The sequence below is a fragment of the Tachysurus vachellii genome, chromosome 3 (assembly GCF_030014155.1).
Source record: "Tachysurus vachellii isolate PV-2020 chromosome 3, HZAU_Pvac_v1, whole genome shotgun sequence".
Classification (NCBI taxonomy): domain Eukaryota; kingdom Metazoa; phylum Chordata; class Actinopteri; order Siluriformes; family Bagridae; genus Tachysurus; species Tachysurus vachellii.
In genome coordinates this window covers 16,128,617-16,150,799 of record NC_083462.1, presented here as the reverse complement: position 1 = coordinate 16,150,799, position 22,183 = coordinate 16,128,617, and the positions used below count along the sequence as shown (strand labels likewise).

At 37.8% G+C, this 22,183-nt stretch overlaps 3 protein-coding genes across 3 annotated transcripts; 1 reads left to right on the top strand and 2 right to left on the bottom strand.

The window, feature by feature from the left end:
• Positions 1–2,867: 2,867 nt before the first annotated feature.
• znf770 (zinc finger protein 770) lies at positions 2,868–6,897 on the top strand. The gene is made up of 2 exons (XM_060866011.1): positions 2,868–3,002; positions 3,386–6,897. The coding sequence occupies exon 2, from the start codon at positions 3,421–3,423 to the stop codon at positions 6,772–6,774; it is 3,354 nt and encodes a 1,117-aa protein (XP_060721994.1). The 5' UTR covers positions 2,868–3,002; positions 3,386–3,420; the 3' UTR covers positions 6,775–6,897.
• Positions 6,898–9,278: 2,381 nt separating this feature from the next.
• actc2 (actin, alpha, cardiac muscle 2) lies at positions 9,279–12,003 on the bottom strand. Its single transcript, XM_060866010.1, has 8 exons — positions 11,934–12,003; positions 11,466–11,610; positions 10,894–11,133; positions 10,681–10,765; positions 10,428–10,589; positions 10,148–10,339; positions 9,858–10,039; positions 9,279–9,724 (listed from the first exon to the last, which is right to left on the bottom strand). The coding sequence occupies exons 2-8, from the start codon at positions 11,592–11,594 to the stop codon at positions 9,581–9,583; spliced, it is 1,134 nt and encodes a 377-aa protein (XP_060721993.1). The 5' UTR covers positions 11,595–11,610; positions 11,934–12,003; the 3' UTR covers positions 9,279–9,580.
• Positions 12,004–15,082: 3,079 nt separating this feature from the next.
• On the bottom strand, positions 15,083–22,183 carry stxbp6l (syntaxin binding protein 6 (amisyn), like). Its single transcript, XM_060864937.1, has 7 exons — positions 22,062–22,183; positions 19,190–19,350; positions 18,881–19,011; positions 18,430–18,733; positions 17,568–17,669; positions 16,464–16,582; positions 15,083–15,745 (listed from the first exon to the last, which is right to left on the bottom strand). Exons 2-7 carry the CDS (start codon positions 19,338–19,340, stop codon positions 15,722–15,724), a joined length of 831 nt encoding a protein of 276 aa, XP_060720920.1. The 5' UTR covers positions 19,341–19,350; positions 22,062–22,183; the 3' UTR covers positions 15,083–15,721.

Here is a 22,183-nt window from a genome sequence, read left to right as displayed (position 1 = left end):
CACACTCACTATAATCACACTCACTATAATTACACACTCACTATAGATACACACTCACTATAATCACACACTCACTATAGACACACACTCACTATAATCACACACTCACTATAATCACACTCACTATAATTACAAACTCACTATAATCACACTCACTATAATTAAACACTCACTGTAATTACACACTGACTATAATTACACACTCGCTATAATGACCCTCACTATAGACACACACTCACTATAATCACACACTTACTATAATCACACTCACTATAATTACACACTCGCTATAATCACACACTATAATAACACACTATAATCACGCTTGCTATAATCACACTCACTATAATGGCACTCTCAAAATAATCACACACTATAATCACACTCAATATAGTCACTCACTATAGACACACACTCACTATAATCAGACACTCACTATAATCACACACTATAATCACACTCACTATAATCACACTCACTATAGTCACTATAGTCATACACTCAATATTGTCACACTTGCTATAATTAAACACTCGCTATAATTACACACTCGCTATAATCACACACTCACTATAATCACACTCACTAGAGACACACACTCACTATAATCACACACTCACTATAATTACACTCGCTATAATCACACACTCACTATAATCACACACGTACTATAATCACACTCACTATAGACACACACTCACTATAATCACACACTTACTATAATCACACTCACTATAATCACACACTCACCATAATTGCACACTCGCTATAATCACACACTCACTATAATTACACACTCACTATAATCACACACTCAATACAGACACACACTCACTATAGTCACACTCACTATAATCACACTCACTATAATCACACACTTACTATAATCACACTCACTATAATTACACACTCACTATAATTATACACTATAATCATGCTTGCTAAAATCACACTTGCTATAATCACACTCACTATAGACACACACTCACTATAGACACACACTCGCTATAATCACACACACTATAATAACACACTATAATCACACTGACTATAATCACACAGTCCCCATAATTCCACACTCACTATAGTCACACATTCACTATAAGAGAGAGAGAGAGAGAGAGAGAGAGAGAGAGAGAGAGAGAGAGAGAGAGAGAGAGAGAGAGAGAGAGAGAGAGAGAGAGAGAGAGAGAGAGAGAGAGAGTGTGGGTGGGTGGGTGGGTGGGTCGTTGGCTGTGTGTGTGTCAGAGGATGATGGATGATGGGTAAACACCCTACATCCCCCAGAGCCCCGATATCGTGGGCCCCGTTTCTCCACCTCCCTCCATCCATCCGAACTCTCCTCCGAGTGCGACACTTCATCTGTCAGCAAAAACCGTTTTGTGTGCAGCAGAGCACACACACATAAACACACATAAACACACACATACTGTACACACAGACATATACACACCCATAAACACACACATATAAGCACACAAAATGGATTCTGGCTTATTGTACTATCACTAGGTTGTTGAGGTTTGCAGAGAATAATAATGTTTCTACAGACACACATATAAAAGGTGTGTGTGTGTGTGTGTGTGTGTGTGTGTGTGTGTGTGTGTGTGTGTGTGTGTGTGTGTGTGTGTGTTTGTGTTTGTGTTTCTTTGTGTGTGTGTGTGTGTGTGTTAGAGAGAAAGAGAGAGAGAGAGAGAGAGAGAGAGAGAGAGAGAGAGAGAGAGATCATTAGTCTTAGTCAGTGATCAGCGCTCGTGCAATCTGCATGACCGGGGCAGACGGTGACAAATGCCAGCGCGTGACTGCTGCCGTTTCAGCTCGCGTCAACGTCACATCCATCAGCAGCGAAGCCTCGCGCGCCCTCACGCCGACCCGCATTAAGCAAATGCGCTGAGACACGCCCTAATTACATGGACAATAAAGTAATAATAATAATAATAATAATAATAATAATAATAATAATAATAATAATAACGATAACAACAACAACAACAATAATAATAATAATAATAATAATAATAATAATAATAATAATCGGAGCCTAATCAGAGTGTGAATTTCTAAATTGTTTACTTGCCTGAATTATTGTAACTTAGTGTAAGCAAATTTTATATGCAAGAATTTTGACACATTTCGCCACGGTTTATATTTTGGGTGATTTCACTTTGATGAATAAATGTATTAATTATTAGGCTACACAGCTTTAGTGTTTTCAATCACAGTCCAGACTTCAGTATAACTGGGCGGTTTTAATGATGTTTCATTTGCTCCCTCTAGTGGCGGTTCCAGAGCACTACACAATGACAATAAAGGACAGATTTTGATGCTTAAACGCTTTCTTAAAAGTTCTTCATTAGATGAAATCTAACATCTCTTCAGTCACAACATACTTGTAAATGACCTAATGGTCTACTCTGTTAATCTAATATAACACAAATAGTTCCATATGACGTTTAAAAAATAAAACTGATGTATTTACAAATTTGTGTCTGCTTTATTCTTAAACACACACATACACTAAATACATATTAAATACAATAAATACATAAATTAAATACATAAATAAATACACTAAATACATATTAAATACAAAAGTACTCTGTGTGTGTGTGTGTATGTGTGTTTGTCTGTGTGTGTGTGTGTGTGTGTGCGGATGTGTGTTTGTGTGTGTATGTGTGTGTGTGGATGTGTGTTTGTGTGCGTGTATGTGTGTGTGTGTGGATGTGTGTTTGTGTGTGTGTGTGTGCGCGTGTATGTGTGTGTGGATGCGTGTGTGTGTGTGTGTGTGTGTGTGTGTGGATGTGTGTTTGTGTGCGTGTATGTGCGTGTATGTGCGTGTGCGTGTGTGTGTGTGTGTGTGTGTGTGTGTGTGTGTGTGTGTGCGCGTATGTGTGCGTGTGTGTGTGTGTATTGTATATAGGTATGAGGTAGGAACCTTTGATAAAGTCGCTGCTCGCACACGGCTCTATTTGACTGACGGAACGCGGCGTGTTTTTGGAGCGGTATGTTTGTTTGTTATTAACAGATTCTGCAGTTTATTATGTCGTTAATTGTAGAATTTTGTGATCAATTGTCGTGTTGTTTCTTTATAATTTGTTATATTAAAGTCAGTGATATTTAGTGCTACGATTAAACACGCGGAATGAAAGTATATGAATGTGTTCAGTAACACAATAAACCCAGTGAAATATTCATAATAATAAAGTTAAAGAAAAGGTTAAGAGAATAATACAGAGTGTGTAGAGAGATTTCAGTCCATTGTAACCTTCTATTCTTTAATTCTGATTAAATTCTCTCCTGGCAGCTGCTGTAATAATCACAGTGAACATTCTAATTAACATTAGATCATTAACATGAAATCATTAACATTAACGTGTGTTTGTAGGAGTCTTGGGGACAGAGGCATGTGAGCTGGACACAATGACACATCAGTGTACAATCTGCCACAAACACTTTGATTTTGTTTCCAAGCTTCGCCGTCACCAGCTCACACATTCAGGACAGAGACCTTTCACATGTTGTATTTGTCTTAAATCTTTCCGACAGTCGGCTCATTTGAAAGGACATTTGAAAAGCCATTCGAAGTTGAGGGAGGTTTCGCTCATCGTGTCACAAACAATTAATTCTCAGATCTCTTGCATCAAAACAGAGGAAAGTTACATCCAACATGTTGGAGCTCAGGTTTCAGAGGAAGAAGACGTTTGTGAAGAAAACGTGTGGTACGGATCCCTTCAGAGGGATTCTGAGAGCGAATGTGAAAACCAGCACAACAGGAAACTGCAGATAAGCAGTAATGGACAGATGTGTGACTTACAGGGGAATGATGTATTTGAAGACTTGCCCCATGATGAAAGCTTTCACAACAGTCAGTATTCAGAGTGCACTACAGTTCTGTCTAATTCAGCAAACACAGGGTCCTGTGTACAACAACAACAACATCTGCCAGCAATTTACATTTCAGAAGAGACACAAAAACCAAATTCGTGTATAGAAGAAAAAATAGCAAAGAGGGTGAGTAGGCACCAGTGTTCAGTGTGTCTTAAATGTTTTTCTGCACCATCGAAACTTAAGCGTCACGTTTTAATTCACAGCAGCTTCAGGCCTTTTTGCTGCGAGTTCTGTCCTAAAGCGTTTCGACAGCTCACACACTTAAAAGTGCATCAATCCACTCATTTCTCACATGGACAAAAAAAAGCTAAAGAAGTTATTCCTGTTAACGCTGGCTCTCAGAATCCAAGTCGTACACTGGATACCACAAATGCTGTGAAGAATCAAACAAAACCTTCAAAGAGACTGTGGACAGAAGAAGCCGGAGAGCTCGAGAAGGAGCTGAACGGATCAGAAAACGTTCATATGGAGGCATCTCCTGAAAATGTGAAAAGAGTAAAAAGTATAAATAGTTCAGAGGATCGAACTACAAGTAAAGTAAGACACGAATGCCCAGTGTGCCACAAGTGTTTCAGCGCTCCATCAAAGCTGAGAAGACATTGTCTCACTCACACGGGTCAGAGACCATTTCAGTGTTCTTTATGCACTCGGGCATTTAGGCAACTTTCCCACCTCAAGGCACATCAAAGTGTTCACACCAGCCCCAGAAATACATTAACACCTTTCCTCCAGATGCACAGATCCCTCCAGCCTCAGCCTTGTACCCATCAAACATCCAAGGCTAGGCTAAAGCGTTTTGTACACATCAGCCTCGCTAGGAAGTTCAAAGCTGCCAAACAGAAACTGAAAATATCTGCTGCACTTTTGAGTCCATCACCTGCTGCAAAGATTTTGCTCAAAGAAAATATTTCAGAAACCAGTGAAGTAGAGTCCTCAGCAGACCAAGAGCTCAGCCGTAGACAAGATTACTCCTGTTCTGTCTGTTTAAAACACTTCAATGCTCCTTCCAAACTTCGACGCCACGTCCTGATTCACACCGGGCAACGACCTTTCAGATGCACAGTTTGCTTTAGAGGCTTTAGACAGAAATCCCACCTGCAGGTTCATAAGTGTAAAGGAGGAAGCAGAGAAACACTTCAGTCTAGTGTGAGTGAGGTCCATCTGAGTGACCCTGTTAGTTCCAGATCTACTGTGAGCATCACAAACAGCGAAGACAACTTCATATCCAGCAGTGGAACAGGAGACGACGATTGTTCATCTAGCGTCAGACATGCATCAAAATCTCTCCCAGAGGACGCCGAAGATCTTGTATCACTTTCTTACGAAGGCATGTCCAAGCCTTTGGTCGACACAAATCAGGCTGAAGAATCTGGGTACCAGTGCACAATATGCTTCAAAATATTTGACTTCCCTTCCAAACTTTCTAGGCACCTCCTCATTCACATGAACATTAAGCCGTTCAAGTGTAGCATCTGCAGCAAGTCCTTCAGGCAGCTCTGCCACCTACAGAGTCACTCCAGGGTTCATACGGTTGGGAAGAACATGCTCTACCAAGGAACTTACAAGAACAAGATGGGAACCTCCATCCCTGAAACTTCAGAGAGATTCAGTGAGTCAGAGTCTGAAAAACTTCCACTGGCACAGAGACCAGATTCTTCCTTTGACCTTCAGAATATGAATCCAGTTAATAATTCCTCAATATCCTGTTCCATGAAAATAGAGAAAATCGCACCAAATGCCATGAGCAACAGCTCACCAGTTGAAGTCCACAAAGGTGAAGATTCTTCCAGCCCGATGAAGAGGAATTCAAACCAGTGCATTTTCTGTCTGAAGACTTTTGATTTTCCATCAAAGCTTTCCAGACATTTGTTGGTTCACACCGGAATCAGACCTTACGAATGCCATGTTTGTTTTAAGTCCTTTAAGCAGCTCAGTCATCTTCAGTGTCACCAGTGGGTTCACAATAGAAATAATAAGAGTGAGTGCACAGCTAGTATGAGGAATCATCAGAGTTCCAGTTCCTCTGGTGGGACCAGCCTGACTGATGAAGCAGAGAGTTCTGAATGTGTAGCCATTGTAAATCAAGGTCATGATGGATACACTGTGCAAGTTCAACAACAGAAATGGATTTCTGAAGACAACTGCTGTCTTTCTGTTTCAGGTCACGATGAGAGCAAGGTCAAGTCTGAGACTGATCTTCTGGTGGATGAATCAATTTATCCATCTTTGAAATATGATTCAGATCCGTTTGGGTCTGATGGTACTTCAAGTACAATACTGTACAAATGTCTGGATCACGAGCCTGGGAAATTGGAGAACAATTATTTTAAACACGGTCTGAACAGAACTGGTGAGGTTCATCAATCTGCTGCTGATGATAAAACTACCAGAATTCCTAATTGGAGTGGTGTGGACCAACAAGACCTTTCTGAAACTAGAGATCCTTGTCCGCTTGCTCAGAAGAATGAGGGGATAAATTTACACAATTTCCCCATTTGTATATCTGAAGATTCTTTTCAAAGATCAGCAATCCCTGATTCTTGCGATTTTGAGCTGAATCATCCCTGCCATGATTCCAAGAAGGGTGAAGGTTATAACCAACACCTGACAGAACCACCTAATGACCTGCCAATATGTCCTTCCTGTAGCCAGTGCTTTGATTCCTTGCAAAAACTTAACACTCACATTTGCCCAGTCCAGTGTCCCATGCAGAGACTCTCAAAGTCTTACCAATGTGCTGTGTGCTTCAAAAGCTTCGAAGCACCATCTAAGCTCAAGAGACACTATGTGATCCACACAGGACAGAGACCATATCGCTGTAACATGTGTGACAAAGACTTCACCCAATCAAGTCATCTCAAAACACACATGTTGTCCCACAGGTAGCTGACAAGAGTCCAACATCTCGTGTGTGTGTGTGTGTGTGTGTGTGTGTGTGTGTGTGTGTGTGTGTGTGTGTGTGTGTGTGTGTGTGTGTGTGTGTGTGTGTGTGTGTGTGTGTGTGTGTGTGTGCGCGTGCGCGTGCGCCAGGGTCCATATTCTCTTAAGGCTCCAGGATTTTTCACAACATCCACCTCACACCCACTAGAAAAGGCATCAGATCCACAATGGACCAATATATGGAAAAGTTCCACAAACATTTTGTAACCGAATGTCTTCTGTTTGTTTGTTTGTCATTTTCTAAACTGCTGTATTTATGAACAGCAAAGAAACGAATGATGTAAAACATAAATGTATAATTTGTCTTAATAATTAATAACAAACTCTTCAGTGGTTATTTAAATTATTTTTGATTTCTTATAATACTACAAATATATAATTTAATAATAATAATTTCTCTTCTTTGCATAATTTAATTAACAAATTTTAATGATCAATATGTAATTGGAGAAAGAGGGATGTGTTTTCTGCAGCTGGTGGTGACGTTTCACTGAGTTACAGCTGCTGAACGTCATTGTGCTTTAGATCCTGAGCAAAAATGGGCAAAGTGATGGAATTAAATGAGTTGCAGGTTATTTTACAGAGAATATGTTCATGGTTCTTAATGTAAATTATCTGTTAATTTATTTCCTGATTCTGAGATTTCACAATTTGCTCTAATGGTATGAAATAGTAGAATTGTAAATTAGACTCTTTTAATGTTAGTATGTTGATAAAATACTTTCTGAATGTTAATAGTAATGATTATTTTCTATTTATATTACACTGTTGATATATTCCATATAGCTTTAGATTAATAAGAATCCATACAGTTACATGGCAGAAATAAATAAAACAACAGTAAAAATCATCAGTTGTAAGTTCACACTTTGCTTTTCCTCTGTAGTTTATTCCGTGTCCACCAGGTGGCGCTGCCTGTCATATGGGTGGATGGTTCCTGTTCAGATCCTGTTAGGTGAAATAGACTCGAGGTCCTGATGTTATTATTACAGGACGTATCAGTGTGTGTGTGTGTGTGTGTGTGTGTGTGTGTGTGTGTGTGTTATTAAGGTCAGGCTGTGAACAGGAATTAACTTCCACATCTGTGATAAATAAAGTGTACACACACACAATATATATATATATATATATATATATATATATATATATATATATATATATATGGACAAAAAATTCACTGTACTGTTGGATGTCATGATGACGATAGGATCGATTCCCTGTTTAAAACAGAGCTTGAAACCTGTCCGTTTTCTCTCTATAGGTCAATAACAAACCTCCAGAATCCTAGAAAAGGCCGTCACACAGCAGTTAGGCTCCTAATTGAATAGAAATAACTTTCAGTCAGGATTTCGGCCTCATCACAGAGACAGTGCCAGTTAAAGGTGGGGTCTCTGATGTTTGAAAGCCAATGTTGACATTTGAAATCACCAAAACAAACACGCCCCTAACCCAAATGGGTCCCACCCCTGTATTGATAGCTCCGCCCACACATACATACGTAACCCAGGCAACTAATGGAAAGAAATGTGTCTTTATCATAGCTGAAGGGAAGAACAATACGATTTCAGATAAACAAACAAGCAAAAATGACACAAGCATAATCATGCAAAGGACGGCATATATTAGTTCTGTGTAACAAAGCAAAACCAACGTTACCTATCGAGAAGGAAAAAAGCGCCTCGGCGTCTTAAGTAAAGTTGGCCGCATATTCACAGATTGGAGTTTCCCGAGTCAATAACTCCTGAGCTAAACGCTGTTACTACACAAAACGTGGTTGTAGCTGCCTCTCTACATTTCTACGATAGAAAAGAGGTGTTATTTGTGTAGTAACAGCGTTTAGCTCAGGAGTTATTGACTCGGGAAACTCTAATCTGTGAATATGTGGCCAACTTCCCGGTCCTTCGGTTCTCTCCAGCGCTGGAAAGCTGATCCTATATTAACACGGGTCCTACTTCTTGCCTTATCGTAAGCCTTTCTTCGCTTTCTTTCTTTGTTTTTATCCTCCATGTCAATGTTAAAACCGCTTTCTGCTAATGTCGCACATGCACACTGAACACTCTCTCTGCCCATACTGACAAGACACGCCCCTTTCTGCTCATTGGCTACATGTTTGTTTTCATTTTTGTTTAGTTTGTCATCCCGACTCAGTTTCCTGAAGCATTTCTCAAACAATGGAGACTCCACCTTTAAAGTGGTAAATGACCTGTTACTCACCTCTCATCAGGGTTGTCACGCTGCTGGTGTTTGATTTTATTGCTGACACAGATGATCATACTTGTTCTGAACAGACCGGAAAATGTTTTTACTTTCCTGCCAAGACACTTAGCACTGTATGTCTTTACTCTTCTGTAGCTGTAAACTTCAAATGATTTTAAAGAAAAAAGTGATTATTTAGAAACACAGAAAACAGTGTGTTCATAAAAATATAGAGACAGCACACAAGTCCTGGGTAGTTTATTTTATTATTTTTTAGACAGCAATAAATATACAAATACATTAATGAACAAAACAAATCACACTTTGGTGTAAATATACTGTACAGTGACAAAACATGGACAATTATTACGATTAGAACAATTGTTTCTAATCAAATGTAAAGTTTTTTAACTCTGGTGAATAATCAGATAAAATGTTTTGTTCTGTATTTTAAAACAAATCGCATCAGACAGAAAACTTAAATTGGATCTTTAATCTAATGGAATTTACTGGTCATGGAGTAAAAGGTTGAGGAGCACAGCAACAGGACATAAAGTTAGAAGCACTTCCTGTGTACTATGGAAGGTCCAGCTTCATCGTATTCCTGTTTACTGATCCACATCTGCTGGAAGGTGGAGAGCGAGGCTAGAATCGATCCACCAATCCATACTGAATATTTACGCTCTGGAGGAGCAATAATCTGTGAAAAAAAACACAGCAGTTATCGAAATTGATAAACAGAAATGCAGAGTGTGTGTGATGCCATGTAGCGGCCGTGCTACTGACCAAGCTAACAAAAGAAAATGCCTATTTGATAGCTTGCCAGTTTGTACCTTGATCTTCATGGTGCTCGGTGCAAGGGCAGTGATTTCCTTCTGCATGCGATCAGCAATACCAGGGTACATTGTTGTCCCACCAGAAAGGACGTTATTAGCATAAAGATCTTTACGGATATCAATGTCACATTTCATGATGCTGTTGTAGGTCGTCTCATGAATCCCAGCCGACTCCATACCTGTAAAATCAACATGCCAAACTTCCACATTTAGGAACCGTCTCCAACACTGCGGTTTGACTGAAGAACCTTCACCTTAAAAAAAAAAGCGTGCTTGTTGTCACTCACCGATGAACGATGGCTGGAAAAGTGTCTCTGGGCAGCGGAACCTCTCATTTCCGATGGTGATCACCTGACCATCAGGCAACTCATAGGACTTCTCCAAAGATGAGGAAGAAGCAGCGGTGGCCATCTCATTCTCAAAGTCCAGAGCAACATAGCACAGTTTCTCTTTAATATCCCTCACTATCTCACGCTCAGCTGTTCAGAACAAAAATCCAATCAAAACGTTAGCTGTGGGTTTTATGTTAGCTTTAGACAGAGCATTATTAATGTGATTCATGTGTACCAGTGGTGACGAAAGAGTAGCCTCGCTCTGTGAGGATCTTCATCAGGTAATCGGTGAGATCCCGTCCGGCCAGATCCAGACGCATGATGGCGTGAGGAAGAGCATAACCTTCATAAATAGGAACGTTATGTGTCACACCATCACCTGAGTCCAGCACAATACCTGTAAAAGACACAATATTGAGTCTTGAGCAGCTAACGAAATAAAGAGGTGACCAGAGACATAGCACTGCTTTCTTCAGAGAGATCCTCACCAGTGGTTCTGCCGGAGGCGTACAGCGAGAGCACGGCCTGAATGGCCACGTACATCGCAGGAACATTAAACGTCTCAAACATGATCTGTATAAAGAAGATATAAGAATATTATTTATTATCATTATTATAACCTCATAATCATGACCCCAGGTCACATGTAGAAACTTCAGAGGAGCTTTTATAAACAGGTCAGATTAGGGTCTCTCGCTAACCTGCGTCATTTTCTCTCGGTTAGCTTTAGGGTTGAGTGGAGCCTCAGTGAGCAGAGTCGGATGTTCCTCGGGAGCCACCCTCAGCTCGTTGTAGAAGGTGTGGTGCCAGATCTTCTCCATGTCATCCCAGTTGGTGATGATACCATGCTCGATGGGGTACTTTAGTGTCAGGATACCTCGTTTACTCTGAGCTTCATCACCTACGTACGAATCCTTCTGCCCCATACCCACCATCACCCCCTACAGAGGGAACACACCATTCCTTACTGCCCAAGAACCTTTCTCGAATCCTTTCACTACTAATAAAAGTGCACTCAGTAGTGTATGACTATATTTCATGTCTGTGAGTTTAGGACAATAATGTGTCCCAAACCGCCTCCATCATGTTGAGGAGTAAACTCTATAATGATGTATAATATGTTAGAGTAGTGTGTGGTTTGGGACACAGCCCACTGTCTTGACGTTAGGTTTCAGATCCTTCATGTATATAAATGATGACTTAATGACCAAATGTACGATCTAGGGAATGAAATAAAGTCTTTACAGTGTGTGAGTGTGGAGTGTTTGTTGACCTGATGACGTGGTCGGCCCACGATGGAGGGAAACACGGCTCGAGGAGCGTCATCTCCGGCGAATCCGGCTTTCACCAGTCCAGAGCCGTTATCACACACCAGAGCAGTGGTTTCATCATCATCACACATGGTGTCAGCTGGGGTTCTGTCCACACACATACACACACACATACACACACATACACACATACACACACACATATACATACACACACATATACACACACATACACACACACATACACATACACAACAATAAACACTCATTAGTAACTACACATCAACATTATTATGACTATTTTATCAGCACATTACAATAAATGTTTACAAATAAATAAATCTAAAAGTTCAATAAAATTGTAATTTTTTATCAAACATAAATCACAAAAAACTACACAAAATCTAAACCACACCAGAAATTTCATTAACCCTTTTGTTATTATTAGTAGTCGGAGATTTCCCTCTCACCAGGTAGGTCTGCTCCAGTCGCTGCTCTTTTCCTCCACAGAGTGGACGAGTGGACGAGTGTGTGTCTTATTTATATTCCTCCTCACTTCAGCTGTTCACTCCTTATTGGGGTTCTGTTAGAGCTGAACTGCTACTAAAGGAAACATGACAGGAGACAGGAAACACCAAGACCATGTAAGGCCAAGAAACACCAGGAAATCTTCAGTCATTTAATAATGTTTATGATCTTTAGAATTCTTCACCTGGGTTTACAGATCGTTCTCTTTACAGCTTTGTAGTTTTCTGTGATTTCTATTCATGATAGAATTTGAGATTCAGGGTTTGACTTTTTTTATGTTTGTTTAGTTACATTTCACATCTTTTGGTTTAAATGTTTAATGATTACTGAGGATAATGTTTGGTTTCGACCAATCAAGATTTATTTAGCTGAATCACGATACACTTCATACTGATGTTAGTGTTATTAGTATTATATGATTCATCTTGTGTTATTAAAATCACACACAAACACACACACACACACACACACACTCACACACACACTCACAAACATACACACAAGCACACACACAAACACACACACACAAACATACACACACACAAACACACACACATATACACACATAAACACACACACACACTCCTGTTCTGGTCCATCACTCCAGGCTTCTGTCTAGTTATCAGAAGATAAAATGTTTGTGTTGATGTTTATAACAGAATTAACAAAGGTGTTTAATGTGAGTCTCTCACATGTTACTATAGAAACGTATAAACCTGCTCTACAGTCAGAGCTGCTGTTAGAGAGAACGAATCAGCACCTGAACACCAATCAGAACACTGCTGTGTGTGTGTGTGTGTGTGTGTGTGTGTGTGTAAAACACACCTGTTTTCTCCAGCATTTGTTCCACACTCTTTCGCTTTACTTTTAAAGACAAGACAGCTGTGTGTATGTGTGTGGTGTGAGCCAGCATGTGTGTGTGTTAAACAGTTGTGTAAATGTTTAGAGTGACAGAGGCAAAAGAGGAACAATGATTGTTTTGCTAAAGATCTCATTTTCTTTATAACAGCTGAGAGTTTTTTCTTCATAAAAAATTCAAACAATTATTGGAAGAAAAAAAATAAATAATTTTGAGCTGTTTTTATTCCAAACCTACTTTAAAACCATGTTAAATAATAGAGGACACATATGATGCATAACAAAGGAGCAAGTGCAAATAAAGAAAAAAGATTTTAAATTAATAATAAATAAATACAAGAGCAAGAAACAGAGATTCATACTGATTCAAATTAAAACAGAATAACTTTATAAACTATATTCACATATATAATACAAACAAATAAATATAAATGTAAAAAAGTAAAAGAAGAAAATTGATAAAATATTTAAAAAAGCTTAAAGTAAATAATTGATTTTTAATTAAAAAAAGAAAAACCTTTGAAACTTTTAAATGTAATACAATCTTACAGCAACATATAAACATGAAGAATTAAAGAATAATTAAATAATCATGAATAATTTATGTGTATATTCATAAAATATATTACATTTTTAATGGATTTGTTTTAAATTGCTCTAAAGGTCCAAAATTCTAAGAAAAAAGAAAATAATACGATTTTTAACGTCCTGCTGCAGAATCTTAATGTGTGTTTTTCTTATTTCTTCATGTCTCTGTCTTTTGGTTCTTGTGTGTGTGTGTTTGTGTGTGTCAGTGTGTGTGTGTGTGTCTGTGTGTGTGAGTGTGTCAGTGAGACAATTCCTGCAGTATAGAGTGTCTCTGTCATGCTTTGTGGGTCGACGGCCTTGAAATTGGATCTTTCTCCTGTAGTCCAGGTTCTGTTGATGAGATGCCTTTCATTCTCTCTCTCTCTCTCTCTCTCTCTCTCCCTCTCTCTCTCTCACACACACACACACATATACACACCCACACATACACACACACACACACACACAAAGTTGATCCTTATTCAGAACACACTTTATCTTCTATTAATACACACAGGCACACACAGACACAGACACACACACACACACAGACACACACACAGACACACACACACAGACAGACACACACACACACACACACACACACACAGGCTCCAGACTGAATAGCAGCCAGCTGAAGGAAGTGTAAAAGATAAAAGATAAAAAAGATAAGATAGAACATAAGAACAATTCTAATGTAAAATCTTCCAGAACCTCTAGAACCCAGTCAGACCCTACAGACACTTCAGCACACCTGATGGAGAAACTAATGGTTAAGGTCCAGGAACAAATCCAAGCCCAATCATCACAGTGAGCTCATGATCTTCTTCTGTACTTTTCACTTCAGCACACTGCAGATTCATGGGCAGAATGTCTGAACTGCAGAAATGGAACATCTTATGGTCCAGCTTGAGCTTGTGGAGTTCGACCTTCAAAAAGGACAAGGACACAGATTCATCTTCACCATCTTTAACTCTGTCCTGGAGTCCAACACTGCAGCTCTGTCCAGTTGTTGTGATCACACACACACTCACCACACACACACACACACATACACTCACCACACACACACACACACACACATACACACACATCACACACACACTCACCACACACACACACACACACACTCACCACACACACACACATACACTCACCACACACACACTCACCACAGACACATACACTCACCACACACACACACACACACAGACACATACACTCACCACACACACATACACTCACCACACACACACACTCACCACAGACACACACACTCACCACACACACACACACACATACACACACACACACACACACACACACACTCACACTGTAGTACTAGTTTTATATTGTGGTACTGACACACATCACATTTTGCCTGTAAAAATAAAAGACTACAGTTTGTTGAATCAGTCAGACAACATTTAATGTACATAAATTAGACATTAGGCACAGAAACTGACAGGACAGAAAAGGACAAGAGACAAATAAGAAATACAAACAAAATAGTTTTTGATTATTACAATCATACAATGACACTCCCACACACACACACACACACACACACACACACTCAATCAGTCAGACAGAGTGGCTTAAATAAAAGATAAAATACACAATGTCATTAACATATTAATACATGACTCTAGACAATTAAACAAAATTTAACATTAATAATTAATTTATTTTTAATAATTAACACACAGAGTTCATTGTACTCTTGTGTTTTACTAATCAGTAGCAATGTGAAGAAATTTCATTTATCAATAATGACTGATGAATGAGTGTTTAGTTCAATGGAAGCCCAATCTGCCATGAAGCACGGTGGTGGTAGTGTCGTGTTGTGGGAAGATTCTTATTCCCTCAGAAAATGTTAACAAATACAAACAGTTTAAATACTTCTTCATAGGTATAACATTGATCCATAATTTCTGTATTTAAAGTATTTTAAATATAAACTACAGCTTTGAGTTCTTTAAATAACAAGACCACAGTGTTTTAACACTGAAATCTGTATTTATTATAATTATTACATTATGTGTGTAACATCAACCGATATGTTACTGTATAAGAGAAAAATCCCAAAATACACAAAATTCTTTTAAGAAGCTCAGAGTTTTTAGAACTCAGTATCGCCCTCTAGTGGCTGAAACAATCCAACACTGAGGTTATTACAAAGCATTGTGTATTGGTTTGTGTGTGTGTGTGTGTGTGTGTGTGTGTGTGCGTGAGTGTGTGTGGTGAGTGAGTGTGTGTGTGTGTGTGTGTGTTAAACACACACAGAGGTGACGGTAGCCTGATTTTAATCCCGTTGCTTCATGGCAAACTACAAAGGAACAAGAACACAGAGTAAAACATCATTAGAACAATAAAACACTCACGTTATTTATTTAATAAAGAATAATAAAATGTAATGAATGTCTAAACATTCATGCCATGCATTTTATATCTTCTTTAGTCTGTTTTTCAGTAAATTCTCTCAAAAGCAACTCATGACTCTAATTATTTATTATTTATTTTAAAAATCCTTTATAATAAGTCTCCCTAGCTGCAGACCAACATACAGGTTCTTTAACTAAACTGAGTTCCTTTTTTTGTTCATTTTATTTTTTTTACCAATTCAAACTAAACATATTTTCTTATTTTATATTTTATATCTTTTCTTATTATATATGTTTTGTGATGTATTTAAAGTGTATTGTTGTTATTATTTTCTTAAGCTTTATTTTTCTCCTATTGTTTGTTGAATGTATTTAGAAATGTTTCCCAGGCTGTTAGTTGAGAGTAAATGGACGTCCTGTAGAGGGCGCTACTGTTACAGAGGCACTGCAGTTCTACACATTCATTTTAACGTCATTTAAAACTTCATTTATAATCTCTATAAATGTGTGTATTTGTTTATTTATTTAAATAAGTTTAAATGACTTTAACTTTAAACAGTTACATTTGTCCTCAGAAATCTTCCAGTTCTTCGTGTCTTTATCCTGTGAGGTGTTTTAAACACTTTACTGCTCACAGCTTAATGACGTCACTGACATTTTTACCTTTTGTACGTTTTCCGGGAGCTGTTTAACGTCACCGCGCTCGCTGAACACCTGACTCGCCCTCCGACCCACTGTTCCCATGATGCTCTGCGCTGGAGGTGAGGAGCTGGACATGCCTACTGTCAAAGGGGAAGGAGGACTTAATATTTACAGAAGATCAGAAATAAAATATAATACTTTATTAGTGTTTAATTATGCGACAAATCTCTCGTGTAGGTTTGAATTGTGTTGAGAAGTGCAGAGTTCTGTACTTTATATTTATTATCTGTACCATGACTCTGAACACCAGGAACTTCCTCTGTGTTTAAATTTCACTTTAATCACTTCTTGTCCTTTAAGCCTTCAGTGTTCCTAAAACTCTGACTTCTTTCTCCTGGTTAAATCAGGAGTCGAAAAATTAATCAACACATGAATTAACACACTGCTTCTTCTGGCACCTCTCTCATCTATTACACTCCAGTGTGGAGGCCAGTGCCAGCACACACACACACACAATCTGACTCTGTGTCCCCGCTCGCCCTCACTCGCAAACAAAAGGTCCTCTGAACTTTTGTAATGGAGCCTAACAAAGAACCTCACACACACACACACACACACACACACACACACACACACACACACACACACACCCTGACCCATCACTGTCACACAGAGATAAAAAGCAGGAACACAGGAAGCAGTAATGATGAATAGACACTCCGGCACCGTCCTAAACACCACGTTGTTTCAGTTCTAAGGTTCTCGAATGTTACCCTTCTGTCTGAAACTCCAGAACAAACCGGGTCTGTTCTTGGACTTCTTAACAATGTCATGACTAATCATGTTTAAAGGAAGAGTTCACACACAGAAAAACAAATATCGAAGAAAATGAACATAAACACCATCAGGACATGGTGTGTGTTCTAGTGTTTGGAGGCGGAGCCTGAGGTGGCTGATGTATTAGTAAGAACACTAACTGTAGGGTTCAGAACGGAGCCAGATGTTCTAATCATTTATATATGATAGTGTAATGTAATAATAAATAATGTAATAGTAGATAAATATTAAAGCTATATCCCAACTGTGTATTATTATTATTATTATTATTATTATTATTATTATTACCTTTCTGACTGTGACGCTGTTCTTGAGAAGAGGTCATGGAGTTCCTCATTCTGAACAGGAAGATTTTCCAGCGGTAGATGATGATGTTTAGTGAGCAGGCATCTGGAAGAGTAAAGAAAAAAAAAACACACACACACACACACACACACACACAGTGTCAGGTGCTAATACATCTATCATTGCTAATCTACAGAAGTGTCTAGACCACCGGCTGTTACACAAACCCTCACACAAAAAAACGGGGCTAGAAAATACAGACTGTAAATAGAAATAAAAACAGGGAGGAATTACAAACCCTAACATAGACACACTAATGTGATGTGAGTGAGAAGATGGTGAGTGTGAAATAAATCTATCAGGAGTCTGGTATCTCTAAACATCTTACTGTATGTACAGAGCTGCTGTAACCATCACATTAATCAATGTGTTAATTAAACACAACGATGTCCTGAACTCAGTATTCAGCAGACTGACAATAGAATAGCACTTGATCCAGCGCAGACTGAGATTTTACATTTTATTTGATGATCTCAGGCTCCTGCAGTTACTCGAGTGAAACTAAATGAAGATTCATTCACCATTTTATCTAGAAAATATTCCTCCTCCAGATAAGTGACTGATTAAGTCACATCTCTTTCCATGTTCTCTGTGTTTATGTTCATGGACTTTGAAGGGATGATACTATAAATTTGCGATGTAATTAATAGGTTAATAAAAAGTTAAATATTTCTTTAGTTAATATTGAACTCTAATGACATCCCAAGGTGTTTCTGAGTGTATTACACCCACAGACATTATTATCATTAAATATAAAATGTAGTTGAAGTTTATTTATTTAACTTTAATAATTTAGTTTTTTTACCTCCCAGTAATTTGGACTGGCAGTTAACAAATTCAGTGGGACAAAGCACATCATGACTTTTCTTCTTCTTCTTCTTCTCTAGGACAGTTGTTTGGTCGGTGGAGGTGGAGGCAGGGGTGGAGGCAGGGGTGGAGGTGAGTTTCTGGCCCACAGGGGGCGCTGTGACACTGAGCTCCCTCTGACTCTCCCAGTATTGCTGGCAGAGATGATAGAGGATCTGAATGAACATGCATTTCTCCGCTGATGATGCAGTGACCCACTGATCAGATCTGTGATCAAACACCAGGTCAAACTCTGGACTGTCCTGAAGAAAAAAAATATTCAAATATAAAATAAGAAAGAAAAAAATAATCTTTGAGATTATTGTACTCAAGTTTCAATATATTTCAATTCTATTCAGTTAATTCTAGAAATAGATTTAAACAAAAGACATTAAAGTAAACGTTCTCACCTTGTCGGGGTCGATGCCGTCTACTCGACGTAGCTGATCCAAACTCCAGTGTGAACGTCTCTCAAATTGAGGAGAAAATTCAAACTGCTTCACTTTGGTGATGAAAACTTGAGTTGGCTTTTTATTTGTCACTGTGGAACATTAACACAGTTAGCAAAACCTTTTAGCATGACATTGTGGTTCACATTATAATGACATTCCCGTAGCTTACAGTAGCTTTAGCCTGAAACTGAGAGGTTTACGTTAGTCATGTGTAAGATTATTGATGATGTTAGCTGTTAGCTGTAAGAGCGATGCTGCATAACACACCTGACAGACACAGAAAGGTGATGTAATCCCCCTTACGCCCTGCTGGGATGAAGGTCAGTCTTCTCCTCCTCTTTCTTACTTCAATCACTGTTAGTAACTTCTCATGGAGTGGAGTGAAAATGTCTCTGCTAATTGCTGACTGGATCGTCATCCTGCACAACCTGCAGCAGGAGAATGAAATAAAAGTATGGCAGATCACAGCTGGATATCTTAATACTGACACACAAGAGTGTCCTGCTCAGGGTTTTACTGATGACTGGACACTCGTTTATTCATTCATTCATTCATTCATTCATTCATTCATTCATTTGTTAATTTGTTCATTTAATCATTCATTCACTACACTGTAAATAAAACTGCACTTTTGTGAATTTTTACTGATCTGTCCTGTATTTTTGAAATACACAGTATATTATTAATTTTACACAAATATACTGTGAATTTATGTGTCTAAGGTAAAATACCACGGAAAGTTTGTATCTGTGAATAACCAGAAAATTTCCATTTTTTAAAAAGTACCTTTTGTTCTTTTCACTGAATATTAAACTATTATAATACATTTTAAATGCATCAGAATTTCACAAATATTTACTTTTTATTTAACAAATGTCAATGATGGGCACCTTTTATTAGTATACCTGTATATATATATATATATATATATATATATATATATATATATATATATATACATATATATATATATATATATTTTTTTTTTTTTTTCAACAAAACGTTGGATAAATGTGATGTAATTATTGTATAATATCTAATCTCACATTCCTCAGGAATCTTGAAATCTATGCAGTTCTATAAACATTAAACAAAATTATATAAATATATAAATATGAAATACAGTTTATATAGGACATGGATGCATTAAAATAAACTGAAAAAACTAAATCTGAAAATGGGAACATTATTTAAACCTTCTGCAAGGTGGCATTGTTCCTATCACAGCAAACAAAAACATCTGGATTAGCAGGAGCTCTGCTGGTGACCTAAACTCAGGTTTGAACAATAAAGCCACAACTACTTGGTACACAGAAACAGGAAATTATTTACAGATGTGGCATTCTAAAAGTTTTGATATTATGGAGGAGAACATGGTGATTAAATATCCAGCAGTGGAGGCAAATTTTTGAAAATTTTTACACGCAGAATATTCTGATATAGTTGTATGAAAAATATCAGCATCTAACTTTGTTGGAGGAAAAACACATCTAAAGGACGGGCACAACGGCACGCTGCAGCTATAAGGCAAGTATACAGAACTCGCAGATTATTTTTATTTTAGAACAAATGTTGGACATTACATACAGTATTGCAGTTTTCTAAGCAAGATCGTTGCAAGAGGTGCAAATGTTTTCTTTTTTGTTCCGTTGGGCAACAGAATTAAATAAATGTTAAGAACAGGATTCAAGTGTGGGTTATTGTAAAGCTAATCTAATCATTGTGTAATTTGTCATGTAAGGTTAAATACATACATTTTAAAAGTGGGCATACTTTTTTATAACAAAGGTCTTTTAAATACACAAAGTTTTTTGTAGAATTGCAGGTAAAAACTCAGAAACCTGGAATATATTGATTAAAAAAATAAATGATTTTGAAATAAAATGATTTAATAAAACAGAACTAATTACAGCACTGTTTTGCTCTTTTAAGGCTCGTTATTTGTATTATAGCAAAGTTTGACCATATTTATAGCCAACTTCACTGTTTTTACATAAGGAAATATTGTTCTTTAAACATTAAAAGATACACAATATCATGTAAAATTAAAGCAAAAAGCATTTTAATAATAGAAGATTGTTGTTATTATACAAGATGTTATTGGCAGTTGGAATATTTTATTGCAATTGTTTTTACAGTGTAGGTGAGGACAGGGATGTAGATGGACCAGTAAGTTTAAGCTTCATCTGCAATCTGAGTTCTTGTTTTGGTTCTTTAAATGCTGCTGCTGACCCGATCTGAATGTTAGTCTCAACCTACAGTCAATGTTTTCCTTCATGAGACTCAATGTTTCAGTAAGCAATCATCTCATCGCCTGGGAATAACTCCAGCTGTGAGGATCTCATCCTGGGTCTGTTCTGGTCATGAAGACTATGTTCTGTGTGAACTCCAGAGCAGGAGAGAAAACACCCTGTCAATAAATTATGGTTAGCTTGACTATATGACTCCAGACCTTTATGGTTTTCACATAAACTCTGTGACACTTCACTCAAGACCATCACTGCTGCCTCACACCTGACCTTCACCTCAGACATGGTGAGTCCATGACATGGCCATAACCTGCTGTATGGACTCTCACCTGCAGACAGCACCATGAGACCTGGAGGAGTCCTGACGACTAAAATCGACTCCTTCTGTCTGACTTCCCCAGAGCTCATCAACGGATTAATAAAATAATTTATAAATTATGTGGTCATTAATCTGACATTAAACATTTACAATATTTACATTGACATTATTTATATTCACATTATTCATTGTTCAGTGTCACCCGAATGAGGATGAGATTTGAAGCGCTATTATTATTTATTTATTATAATTATTTTCCTTAATAATATTCTATTTCTTACTGCCTAGTTTTTATTTTTATTGTATTTTCTCTCTTGTTCAGTAAAATGTAAATGTAAAATAAGATAAAAGAGTTAAATTTCTCCTGCAGAGATGAGAAACTCTATTTTAGAGAATCATTTAAATGAATCGAATCACTTGAATCAAACTTCACACTCTTACAAACATTTACATTACAATATTATTTTAGTGATTAGTCTTATTCTAAATTATATTTATTTGTTATTCATTATTATTATTATTATTATTATTATTATTATTATTATTATTATTATTATATAATGTCACTCGCCTGATGGTTGTTTGTGCTCCTCAGCTTACACACTGACAATTTCCTTTAGTTTATTCGCTTTAAATAAAACACAGCCATCTCTCTCTCTCTCTCTCTCTCTCTCTCTCTCTCTCTCTCTCTCT